Source organism: Peromyscus leucopus, chromosome 8a (genome assembly GCF_004664715.2).
Source record: "Peromyscus leucopus breed LL Stock chromosome 8a, UCI_PerLeu_2.1, whole genome shotgun sequence".
Taxonomy (NCBI): Eukaryota; Metazoa; Chordata; class Mammalia; order Rodentia; family Cricetidae; genus Peromyscus; species Peromyscus leucopus.
The window spans coordinates 30921761-30934446 of NC_051085.1; the positions used below are offsets into that span (position 1 = coordinate 30921761).

At 44.7% G+C, this 12686-nt stretch overlaps 1 protein-coding gene across 8 annotated transcripts in view; it reads right to left on the reverse strand.

The window, feature by feature from the left end:
• Positions 1–2143: 2143 nt before the first annotated feature.
• Positions 2144–12686, reverse strand: part of Sash1 (SAM and SH3 domain containing 1) — a 235332-nt gene continuing 224789 nt past the window's right edge. For 7 of the 8 annotated variants that reach the window (XM_028861579.2, XM_028861566.2, XM_028861572.2 and 4 more), the window contains 4 exons: positions 11175–11288; positions 6423–7543; positions 5144–5275; positions 2144–3106 (listed from right to left, as the gene is read on the reverse strand). In XM_028861579.2, the coding sequence (XP_028717412.1) occupies positions 2843–3106; positions 5144–5275; positions 6423–7543; positions 11175–11288 (1631 nt within the window). In that variant the 3' untranslated portion in view covers positions 2144–2842. The remainder of the gene's footprint in view (positions 3107–5143; positions 5276–6422; positions 7544–11174; positions 11289–12686) is intronic. The other variant, XM_028861587.2, reaches the window with a different exon arrangement.

Sequence of the window (12686 nt, forward strand, 5' to 3'; positions counted from 1 at the left end):
GTCCGCACACAGCAGTGACTTGGGAATCTATCTCTGTTCCACGGCAGTTGTGGAACACACTATGCTGTGTTGGGGATACGTTTCTCACAGAGGAATCATTTCCAATTTCATCCACACCTGGGGTTAGGACAGAGAAAAGGGCCCCCAAATATGCAAGGCCATGAAAAGCTATTTGCTCTCGTTATCTGGGAATGTAAATAGTAGTTTGGGCAGCTGCTTTCTCTGCAGACAGCTGTGACGCACAAATCACACACACTCTGGGTAGCTACCTGAGCTGAAACGCCTTTCCAGGTTTCTTTTGTGCTTTCCAAAGACAACCATTTTCAACGCCACTCAAAATTCTGTACCAAATGCAACTGATCAAAACTGGATCTTGCTAAAGCCTGCCACCTGTCCACCAACAGCCACAGGCAGCCCCAAAGCCACCTCGGCGTCACACACCAACATTCATTCAGGCTTTATTCAGACCAAATGAATTGTTAAAAGCAAACAAAAACCAAACAAACACTAAAGATATATTAGGAAGAAAAAAAAAAAAAAAAAAGAAAGAAAAAGACAACCTCAGCCCCTTCAGACATTCACACTAAACTCATGGTCCCTGAATTTAACTCTCCATGCAAAGGCAATGATTTCCAGAGTGATAAAACTATTGTTTGGCATTCTCAAGACCTCTGGTGCTAGTTTGACTGAAAAGAAAACCCTACATTGAGAATGAACTAAAACATGGAATTCACATGAGGTTTCTCTCTCTCCTTTGTTACCTCTAAGGTGACTTTTTGTAGTCTCTTTGCTCAGCCAAAATCATGAGCAGATTCTGTTACAATGTCAGGCCAGGGTTATTTCAAAGCATGGGGAGAAGCCTATTTTCTAATACCAGCCCCACAACAGCATGGGAAATTACCAGGATGCTGTAGCTGGCTGAGAACCCTGCACCCCCACCCATTAGTTGGGCTATGCCATAACCCAGGAGGCCAAGCATGAGCTCTTTTTTTAAGAGTCCAATAGGAATCTGGGGGTTTACCCTTTTTTTTTTTGGTTTTGCGAGACAGGGTTTCTCTGTGTAGTTTTGGTGCCTGTCCTGGATCAAGCTCTGTAGACCAGGCAGGCCTCGAACTCACAGAGATCCGCCTGACTCTGCCTCCCAAGTGCTGGGATTAAAGGTGTGCACCACCACCGCCCAGCCGGTTTTACCTTTTTCTTCTAAATTGCCTCAACTTTTTCACACGGCATCTTATAGAAGACGGTGGAATGGAAGAAACATAACATTGTTATTCTAAATGCATGCCAAAATATGAAAAAAGTAAAATAAAAAAGACATCACCTGAGAATGTTCTTTTACTCAGAGACATGGATTCAGCCACATAAAGCATATGGTCAGGATGGCTTTGTTATTAATAAAATCACTTGCCCTTCTCTCCTGTGGGAAATTGTGTATTAATAACCCAATGAAATATCAGAGGAGTTTTGATCCGGGCCTCGAGTTCAAAATGCTTCTATGGTAACTTGAGACATAGTGCTTATGAGAATGTGAAGAAAAAACACTTGGTAAGCAATGGGGCCTGTGTACCTGTCTAAATTTGTTGACTGCTAGAAAAACCAGACACTAGACAAGAAGATGATAGAATGTGCTGAAATCACAGATGGAAAAACCATTGAAAGTATGCAATATTTAACACACAGCTAATGTGGTTTGTCTGGCTCCATAATGAACCTCTGTTTGAATTAAAATAAGTAACAAATGAAAGATAAAAAACAATTCTAGAACTGGCCAAAAAGAAAAAAAAAAGTGAAACAAACAAACAAAAAACTGCATGTAAACTACTTCCCTTTTTTAGCAAAAACAAATCTTTCTGAAATATGCAACATTACAATGACTTTCTGCAAAGGTGATCCATTAGCTGACAGCTGCATTTTGGAATGGATGTGGTCAGGATTCCACACAAATGCTGCAACATCGTGGCCACCATGACGGCCACTGACTAAAGTGAGTAGAAAGAAGGGCAGTGAGTACACATGCCCCTCGGTGAATCCAGATGGACTTCTACTGAAATTAGAGTTAGTTTAAGAGCTAAAAGTCAACATGAAATGTGGGCCTGGTAGTCACCTCTATAAAATAAACCACGTTAGAATGAGACTGTTTAAAAAAAAAAAAAAAAAAAAAAAGACTATTTTTGCTGGAAACACCCCAAACACGTTAGACGGCAGTCTAAGCTGAAGATTTGGAACCTAGGGTTAAGGGTTGCGGACACTAGATAGATAACTGATTAAAAGTTTATATTAAGGCAAATAAAAGTAATTGCTAGGAAGCAATTAAAATGTCCCTTGTTTATCTACAGGAGAGTAGGACTGTTCTGGGTGTACTCAGCTGTTCTCGGATTTTGAACAAATGAGGATGGTCCATAGTGTCCAGTAACTCCAGAGTCTGTTGCTTTGGCCTAGCTCAGCCCATCGGGCTTCAGCATCCAGCGGGGTGACCAACAGGTGGACGAGAGCACGATCAGACAGGAGTGAGCTGCCTCGTCCGCTCCTCCTAGCCCTCTGCCAGCACAAAGACAGACTGGATGCCCAGGGTTTGCAAGAAGTTGGCATCTTGGCTTTTCTGTATCTGAAAAGAAAACTAAGTGCTTGTCTTGCCTTTGGGGATCAAAAAGAACCACACTGATTTCCTTGGAATAGGGGTCCTTTTTCCTTGGTTCTGGTCCTAATCCTGCGATGTGTGAGCCCCTCACAGGGGCTTTCCTTCTGGGTCAGGTCAACCCCAGCAGATATGGAGGGATTGTATCAGCTTCATAAGCACAGTGGAAGGCTGGCTCTTGTCCAGGGAGGGCCGTGGCAGGCCTGGCTACATGGCCTCAGGGCTTGGTGGCAGTTTGAAGAGTCTGGCTGCGGATATGAGCTTCCTTATGTGTCGCTCCTCGGTGATGCCGGCCTCCTGAAGGCAAGTGTGGGACAGGGAAGGCACTTGGCTCAGCATGCTGAACCCTGCGTCAGAAAGGGTGTTGGTGTACATGGGCAGGCCAATGGAAATGAGCCAATCCGACACGGATGCGACACATCCCGGAGAGAGTGGCTTTCTGCAGATTTCCGTGAGCCCACCACTTGGGATCTGGGTAAATAAGAAAAGCCATGTCACGAAGTTGCACAGGTACCATGAGAGGGGGACTTTTTGTATGACTAAAAGGGACAGGACTGACCTACGCTACTCGAAGAGATGTCAAACGTTAAGAACCCTTCGCAAAAATGAAAAAAGATTTTTAAGGAATTATTCTAAAAGATTCCAGAAGGAATCTGGGATTAGATCAAACCCCAATTATGTGTATAAGGCTCCAAGCTGGAGACATTTACATATATCCTGTTAATTTGTCTCCATGAAATCCTTTGACTAAAGTGAACTGCAGAGACAAAGCTGTATGACCCTGTTGAGAAGGATGCTCAGTGGGAAAGGGTTTTTATAAAGTGTGTTTTCTACCATATTTTGACCCTGTTTTAACAACACGAAAATTAAATATTTAAATGTACACGGTCAATCAACAATTTAAAATATAATATCAAGAGTTGACTAGGGCAGAGAAATGGACGTTAAAACCTGATTGTTAGGTACATAAAAGGCTTCTTTCAGAAGATGTGCAGGTGTAAAAGACCACGTAATTTTGTATAACTGTGCATGTACTCATATTCAAGAAAGTGCACATCACATGCATGGAAGCCAGAGAGCAGAGGTCAACCTCCCAGGTCCTTACTTAGGAGCTTGTCCATCTCAAACAGAGCTTCTAGCTTTCATTTGGAATTGGCTGACTCAGCTAGGCTGGGTGAGCTCCCGAGATCCAGTGAGCTCTCGAGATCCACTTGTCTTTGCCTCCCCAGCCACACACAGGATTACAAGTGTGGGCCATGACACCCAGATTCTTTTCCCATGGGTTTTGGAGATAAGACCTGGGTCCCCAGACTTGTGGTTTTTTTGCTCGCTGGCCATCTCTCCAGCCCTGATTTTTATATCATCTTGATGACGCAAACTCTCATGAAAGAATAAAAATCCTCAGCTATCATTGGAAAGCCCATAGATAGTGTGTTTTTTAAAAACAATGTGCTTTTCACTACACCATTTAAAATAAAAAGCTAGGGGGAAAAAAGGACCCTAAACATTTATTGATATGTAATTGGCTAAGCCACAGAATAGTCACTTAAAAAAAAAAAAAAAACCTTGAGATCTTGATAAGAAAAATACTTTACTAAAACAGATTCACGATCTCATAAGTAAAAACAATGAGGTTTAGAGCTGCACATTTACTAGTTCACACGTGCACAGGAACGACTAGTTTAAAACTGAGAAGTAGAAGTTTTATATACTTAGGACATACAGCATGGTGTTTTGAGAAAGGCAGATACCATAAGATATCTAAGTCAAACTTAACAGGCATAAATTCCTCCCTACACCATACAGCTTTCTCTCATCTACTAAGAATAAAGATGCCCAACACCTTCCAAGCAGGTAACACGCTGATGCCAACTGCAGTTTTCGTGGGATGCACACAGATCTGAACTTATTCCTCTTATTTAACTAAAATTGTCTTAGCCTGAGCATCCGACCATGATGCCTGCAATCCTAGCGTGCAAGAGGCTGAGGCAGCAGAATCACAAATTGAAGGCTAACCTGAACTACACAGTGAGACCATGCCCAGATAAATGATTGATTGATTGATAGATAAATAGATAGATAAGAAATAAAAATAACAGGCTGGTACTGTAGTTCAGTGGTAGAGTCCTTTTCCAGCATGCATAAAATCCCGAAAAACAGGCTAGAGAGATGGCTCAGAGGTTAAGAGCACTGCTTGTTCTTCCAAAGGTCCTGAGTTCAATTCCCAGCAACCACATGGTGGCTCACAACCATCTGAATGAGATCTGGTGCCCTCTTCTGGCCTGCAGGGATATGTGCAGACAGAACACTGTATACATAATAAACAAATAAATCTTTAAAAAAAAAAAAAATCCCGAAAAACAAAATCAGTATTATTTCCTCCCCAGGTGCCTCTTCCTAGGGCTCTAGCAAGCCCTTGTGCTGTTAACACTTGTCAGTCCTGGTCTTGGAACTAAATGTACCACGTACAAAGCTATGGTTTCCTCCCCCAAAATGTGAGTTGCTCACCGCCATCCGATGCTGCTTCCGAAGCAGCTTCACCCGGATCTGGTCCATATTGGTGGCAACATCCCTCTCGGGCTGATCTAAGTCCTCAGCATATCTCTGCACCAGAGCTTCAGGGATCCCACAACGGCCATGCTGCCAGGGGAAAGAAGTGTGGTGTGAATGGCGGTACAGACATTTCCCCCACCTAAGAACCAGCAGACGTTAAGGCTTAGCTATCAGAAAATAACACCACGAGTTAGTCCAAAAGGAACACATCCTATTTATTGTTGGGACGGGTCCTTGAAAAGGAGCATGCTTACATCTTCATCTTCCAGACACCAATAAGCTCTAAATATTTCAGAACATAATTAAGGCAACACAAGCCTGTATTTTTCAGGCCAATGCCTTAAACTCATTTTACAAAATTCAATTCCTTAGTGTAGTTGAACATGGTCCCCTAATCTGTGGAAAGCCAAACCATTACTCTACAGATACTATTTGCCCTTCATCTGAGAACACCAGGCCACAATTACCATACAACTCTCCTTATTTCCCTTCAAAGGTACAGTCATGAAGTATCAAAGGGGGGGGGGAGGAAAAAAGGGGAGGTGCTCTTAGGAGGTACTCATGATCATAAGAATTTAATAACAAGGGCTCTCGGGAACACATTATAACAGAAGATGCACTTCCCGAAGGAAAGTATAGCCACTTCTAATATCACAGATTTGCCTTCAAAGTCGCTTTGGTGTCGGTACCCTTATTCCTGTCTCCGTTCAGATGAGAACGGTATTTCATTACAGACAGAAACATCAGGGGTTTTCCTATCATGCCTCCCGCCCTGTTGTGTACAGATAATCATATAACTGCCGTAGTCCACCACAACAGGGCACAGGACTGTCCGCGCCAGTTTTCTATGTATGTGCCCATGAACGGCATTTGCTTACAGCCGTCTCTCTGTGAGCGGATAATACAGGTTATTTGAAACCCCAGTTGAACGACAGAAAGGAACACACAAACTGCCGTGGGCTATGCACCCAAGCTACAGGTCTCCCTTGCCCATTACACCATCCCATTAGGGACCAGCTCTTGTACTAATGGTGCTCCCTGGAAAGCAAGGGGAAAAGAAAACCAGGAAGCTGCATTCATATTTAATCCAGGGGTAGGGGGTATACTTCCAGCTCACAGAGGCCATAAGTAGACTGTGCCATGCTGTCTGCACAGCACCTGTGGCTGCGGCCTTCCCCTTACCTGGCTCTCATCTGAGAAAAACAAGAGGCTCTGAGGGCCAGGCCTTGGATACCTTATCAGAGTAGGGCTCCTCGGTGAGATCAATGCCCTCGGCCTGCAGCTTGTTCTCAATGAGCATCTCCAGGTCCACGCCCCGGACGCAGGAAACCTTCCTGCTCAGCACTGGGCCCAGCTTCACACCGTGCTCTTGCAGGCTGGTGCTCTCGGGCAGCTCCGCCAGCCAGGGTGGAGGTCTTGCACAGGATGGGCTGCCAGGCTCAGCCCCCGAGGGAGGCCTGGGCTCCCGGAGAGAGGGGCAGTCACAAGGGCTTGCGGGGCTGGCAGGGCTGGCCGGGCTGACCTTCTTCAGCGGCAGGGTGGGCGCCTCTAGGCTGGGGACCAGGTGCAGGCCATTGGCCAGGCGCTCTCGACTCTTCTTGGCAGGCACTGGTGGAGGCTGCGATGGATGTCTGGGCTGCGGCCTGGTCTCCGGGGCGCTCTGCTCCCCATCTGTCCCTTCTTTGGTGCCCAGGGGGTGGTGGTCATGTCCTTTTCTGTGACCCTCAAGAGACGTCCTTGTTAAGCCGGGTTTAACTGGAGGCTGAGCCTCGAGATTTCTGGGTACACACTGAGGGGGAGATATGCCAAGGTTAGGGGCCACTGCGGAGCCATCTAGTTTCTTAGCCATCATTTTCGGGGGCTCAGAAAATCTCTTGCTTTGGGTCAGAAGCATCACGTCTTCCGCAGTAGGACCTTGGCCTCGGGGTAGAGCCCCAGAGGTGCAGGCAGATGTCTTCTGTGGCACTTCTGGTACATTCTGAGGACAGACTTCCTGCGCCTCGCTGGGCACATCCTTGCCAGCACCAGCATCTCCCTGAAGGTCATCCAGGGAATGGGATCGGGGCCAACTCTCCACTGGCTGAGGGCCCTCCAAGGTTTCACAGCTGCGACAGATGGAGACCGGGAGGCTCCTTCGGTTTTTATTCACACCAGTCACACAGGGCACATCACAACGCTTGGTAGTGTCTGGGGCTAGACCTCGTCCCAGCCTGCTCTCCTCTCCCGGCTTGCGCACCTCTACTGATTTTGTTAAAGGCAATGTTGGGTAATTGCCTGGTTGACTCCTGTTGAAAGACTTTAAGTTGGAGTCTGTGGATGACTTGGTAGCCAGAACGCTGAGTTTTTGAGTTTTGCCTGTGAGAGAAAGAGAGATTTTACAGCCACGTTATAAAGTCAGCGAAATTGATCCACAAACCTGGGCTGGGAGACATAATTCCTGTGTCAACAAGACTGTCACTTAGCACACTGAAAAATGTAGGGTGATTAGGGACTCATTTTTATTTTTATAAAGAACTCTAGTCTCATTAAAGTACTTATATAGACGGCAACTCATTTGTTATGTGGAAAAGAAACGCTGTGTCTAGTAGAAGAAGCCTAGGGTTAATGTCTATCCCAAGCTGTATTCGGTATAGAAGGCTGATTGGCTATGCATACCCCGCTCAGAAACCAAACCATAAGATCTGTGTGGTGGCTTGACTTTCTGAAGTCATGGTTGTACTGATGTCTTAGACTAGGTTCTATGAACGGTACCCACGACAGGTGCTCCAGACAAAACAAAACACTCAAATCATTCTTTCCTTGAAGCTGCTCTACTTGAATATATTTACCCAGAAACAACGAGGCAACTGGGATACAGACCAGTATCAAGCAAGCTGAAAGGAGCGCTTTGCCAAGGGAGCATCCGCATACATACTTACTCGGATGCTTCTAGCTTCAACTGTCCTGATCACAACGACCCACCAGCTTGCAGGCTGAACTGTCAGCCAGACATAACCTATTCATTTGATCGCTCTTGACTAATATTTACTGTGACAGCTACTGTGTGACAAGCTTTACTGGGAACAAGCTGTGACCATGTAGGCACGTGTGTAGGCACAGGCAAGCTCATGCTCACTGACTACGTAGGCATATGTGGAGCACAGATAAGCTCATGCTCATTGACTATGTAGGCATAGGTAATCTCAAGTTCACTGACCATGTAGGCATGTGTGTAGACACAGGCAAGCTCATGCTCACTGACTACGTAGGCATGTGTGTAGCACAGGCAAGCTCACACTTATGCATGCACACACGTATCAATGGTGTTTTGACTCCTCTTTGATAATAACTGCTGTGTCCCTGGTCTGATAAACCTGAGAATAATCCAGGTAACAGAACATCTGAGCCATGTGACTATGTTACTCTAGAAAAAGATGAGAACACCACAAATCTTTGGCGGGCTTGGAAGGTACAAAGAAACGGCTGTGTCTAATCACTGAAAAGCTAGTAAGTTGTTAATATAACGAAGAAGGTTTTCCCCACTAACCTATTAGTAAACATCCTGAATTCAGTATTTTGATTTAGAATTCTGAAGGTCCCCTTTAAGCAACATCACCCTTTCAATGTAATACACAAAGAGCAGCTGGGGGGGGGGGCGGGAAATCAGGCTGTGGACCAATTTGATAAGGAGGGTAAGAAAATGGGTTGGATGGTGCCCACTCTATAAGGGAAATAGCTGCTTTAGGGCAAACGGAAGGCATTCTTTGATAAGAAAAAAAAAATCTCTATATGAGGCAGTATAAATGAAAGAAACGGAATAGAAAGAAAGGCCCGGGGCTCTTACATTACAAGTGGCTTAGCCTTCATCAGCAGGAAGAATAAGGGTTTCCGTCCATGATTTCACAGCTTTCTAAGCTTACTCAAACCTCGAAGTGATAATATGAAGTGTTTCATGCCCAGTATAACTGCAAGCCCCAAGGCTGGCAAATGAGAACAGTGCTCTCCTCCATTGGACTTTTTATTAATGAGGCCATCCTTTTCGATAAGGCCCAAATCAGCATATGAAATATTTTACATCCTGCCAAGCCGAGGCCTGGCCAAATGGCATGTGCTCTCTACGAAGAGGTTCATACTGCACACCCTGTCCCACCTGGATTTCTACGCTGTTCAACAGCAGCACACAAGCCCCTTCTTGATAAGTTGGTCTCCTGTTGATTCATGGAGATAATGGCTTACTGTGACTACTGAACGTACCCGCTACCATCCCATTTCTCAATAACAGGAATTACCACAGCTAAATGGAAAAGGGAAATACTTCAGAGAGCACATCATATGAAAGCTTAAAAGTCAGTTGAAATAGAAAACTCTTAAAATTCATTGAGCGCAAGTTTTGGAAATATGTTTTCTTCTCATTACATCCCAATATAAACCGTATGTATCAATGCCAGGTTCAGCTCTGCTTCCTATAGAAAGAGCCCTGAGTTCCCCTGAAATCCAAGCAAGGCTCACCAGTCTATTTAATCCAGTTCTTCAACAGGCATACCTAAATTATTCTGGGCAATAACCCCTATGGCAGGACTATCTTTCTTTCCTGATTTATCAATCCAGTACTGCTGGGGTTAATTTACCAGACTGCTTTAGCTATAGAAAAGCTACGAACAGAAAAGAAAAAAGCCTTCCAGACCTACCCAAGGATTTGCTGTTGGTTAAAAAATGGCACAGTGCTGGGCTCCTGGATGACTGTGCATTGCATTTTGACCAAGGCTATCATCTAAATGTTAAGCATCAGAAGACCCGCTTATCTTCCTAAATTGATAGAACATTCTGGGTAGCAGAGCTTATGGGTGAATTTCTAAGATCCCATGATGCTCATCAGAATCGACATCAGTGTGAGGTAGGTAGGGTGCCGATGCAGAGGTGGGGTTACTCAGAGTATGGCTGGTAACTGGGAGTAAGCTCTTCATGATACTTTGAACCCAGGCATTTATTTGCCTTATCTTAGAACTGTGCCCCAAAATAACTCTCTCACACTATTTGTTTTTAAGCATGATTTACATTAAGAAACACATTCTATGTCTACCAACCAACAGGCACACATGAAGCAAAGATTATAGTAATGCTACTAATGATTCTAAGCCTTACCCTGTGGAATATGTTGATTTCTACTGCATCCTAGAAAACTGTTATCCATGGGTCACTAAATTGATTTCACAACCCACTAACAAACTGCAACCTACAGTTCAAGATGGCTTGCTTCAATAAATGTTAAGAAATAGTCTAAACTTGTTACTACTGGATGAGAATCCCAATAGTTGATATATGCCGTGGAACCTGGGTATGTTGCCAATATAGTCTTCAAATGTCCAACAGAGATTTAGGTCATGGCGGCCACATGACCCCTTCACTACTCTTTCTAATCTTATAATGGGAATTTGGGGAACACAACAGGAAGACACGGGGTCACCTGCTGTGCCATTTACCCTGTCTGCCTTATTCTGCTCAAGACCTTGGTTCTGTATGGAGGAGGCTTTAGGAGTTTCATATTGACTCCTTCCCAACTGTTAAGAGAGAGAAGCCACAAATAAGACGTGGCCTTCTAGTCACCCTCTCTAGGGGTAAGGGCTTTGCAGCTACAACCTATAAGACATGGCTACCAGGGTATCCTTGATGGATAGTCTACCTGGTAAATTGTTTTCCTTATGGGCCTAATCATTCCCGGCAATGAGATGCTGGTGGTTACTATGTGAAGGAAAGGGCACAGGAGATGCACAATTTAGGCTTTATGGCTGCAGGGATTTTAGACAGAATTTATAAACTTCACGCAGCTGCCAGGAGGAATAAGCACAGATGTTAACAAGAGCAGTAGGGGGCGGGGCGAGGCCAGAAATGGAAAGATGACCAGTGGCTTCATTGGCGTACAAGAATTGAGTCTTGGGAGATAGTATTGTTCCACATTTGAAACTGGGAATTGTCAGAGCGTGTTCTGGTGGTTTGGAGCAAACATTACCATTTTCCAAGTTCTCGCTGCTTTCGTAGCAACCCGAGTCTCGAGGGGAACATCCACTCAGGCCTTGGCTATCCACCAGCAGCTTCTCCTGGGACCCAGACTGGTCACTGTTACCTGGAGATGAACACACAGCATGGTGTCACAAGGAGCCCCCAAGTAAGCCAGATTTTTTTTTACCCTTTGCTACTGACACCCGTGTTTAAGCTTAACTACAATAAAAACGAGCTAATGACATTGGAACACTTCTCTTTCAAGTAATGTCTCCACCATGTGAAAATAAAGTTGGCGAGAGAGGCCAGGGTTGAAATATGCTGATGCCTCTCAAGCTACCCAAACAGAGGCAGACTGAAGCTGTGGGGGGGGTGTGGGGTGGAGGTGGGGATACACAGTGTGGTATTGGCAAGGAGGAGGGTACTGCTGAATGACGGAGCTATCAGTGAGAAGGAGTGTGAGTGAATAAGACTTTCATTAAGTAGACAGGGTCAAGTGCTTTTTCAGGCACCTGGGAGATTTGAACTTCAAGTCATTTATGTTATGGGCTCTTCAAATTTGGGAGCTGATATAAAAGTGTCAAATGAAATATTGCTTTATTAGCATTGGAGAATATTGTTGGCCTGTGGTGATAATATGCTACCTGTTGTATTGTCTCAGCCAGAGGAAGGCTGGTGAGAGAAGAAGAGACCCCTGCATGAAGAAGAACAGATCTTTGTCTTCCAGAGTGTTGAAGGTTTCTGTTCTTTTGACCCTTCTCGCTCTGCCTTGGGCAAGCATTTCTATTCCCTGCATCCAGAGTGAGGAAAGTGTTCCGGAGACCCTCTGACTGGCAAATGGAACAGTCCCAGCTTGAACAACCCATCCAAAAGAAGCATCATTATTTATCAATCGGACCTCAGTAAGGGTAGGGGGGAAAATCAGGTGACAAGTTAACTATGTTGTTTTAGGAAGTCTCCCTGGAGTGATGCACATGGGAAACCATGTGAGTTTTCAATTCCCAGGCAGTACCACTCAGTATTTTCTATAGAAGGAGCCCAGGGGAGCCAGGCCACTGAGGTTTCACACAGAGCACCTTCAGATAATTATGTGGAGAAAGTACTTGGTCACACAAAACGGAAACCAAGAGAACATTTTCTACATAAATAGCTAGTCTCAAAGACAAATGGCTTTAATTTATTTTTCTTTCTCTTTGCCTCTTACCTGCCCACAATAACTACATACACGAAGAAAAAAAAGAAAGAGAGAAATCAATAAACCAGAACTATGACGCCTTTTCTCAGGCCATCAAGATAAATGTGTGAGGAGGCTGAGGGCTACCATGCCAGGCATGTGCTGGTGGGTTCCCAGAATTCCCTTTACACTTCCTGTTTGTATTTCTCAAAGGAAAAACATTCTATAACAAGTATGATGCCACAGAGGATGTCAGAACACGCTCTTAAATTATAGCCCCAAAGAGTGCTAATTATCAAACAATGATTGAAGTACATGAGCAAATACTGCACCCCCCCCCACACACAC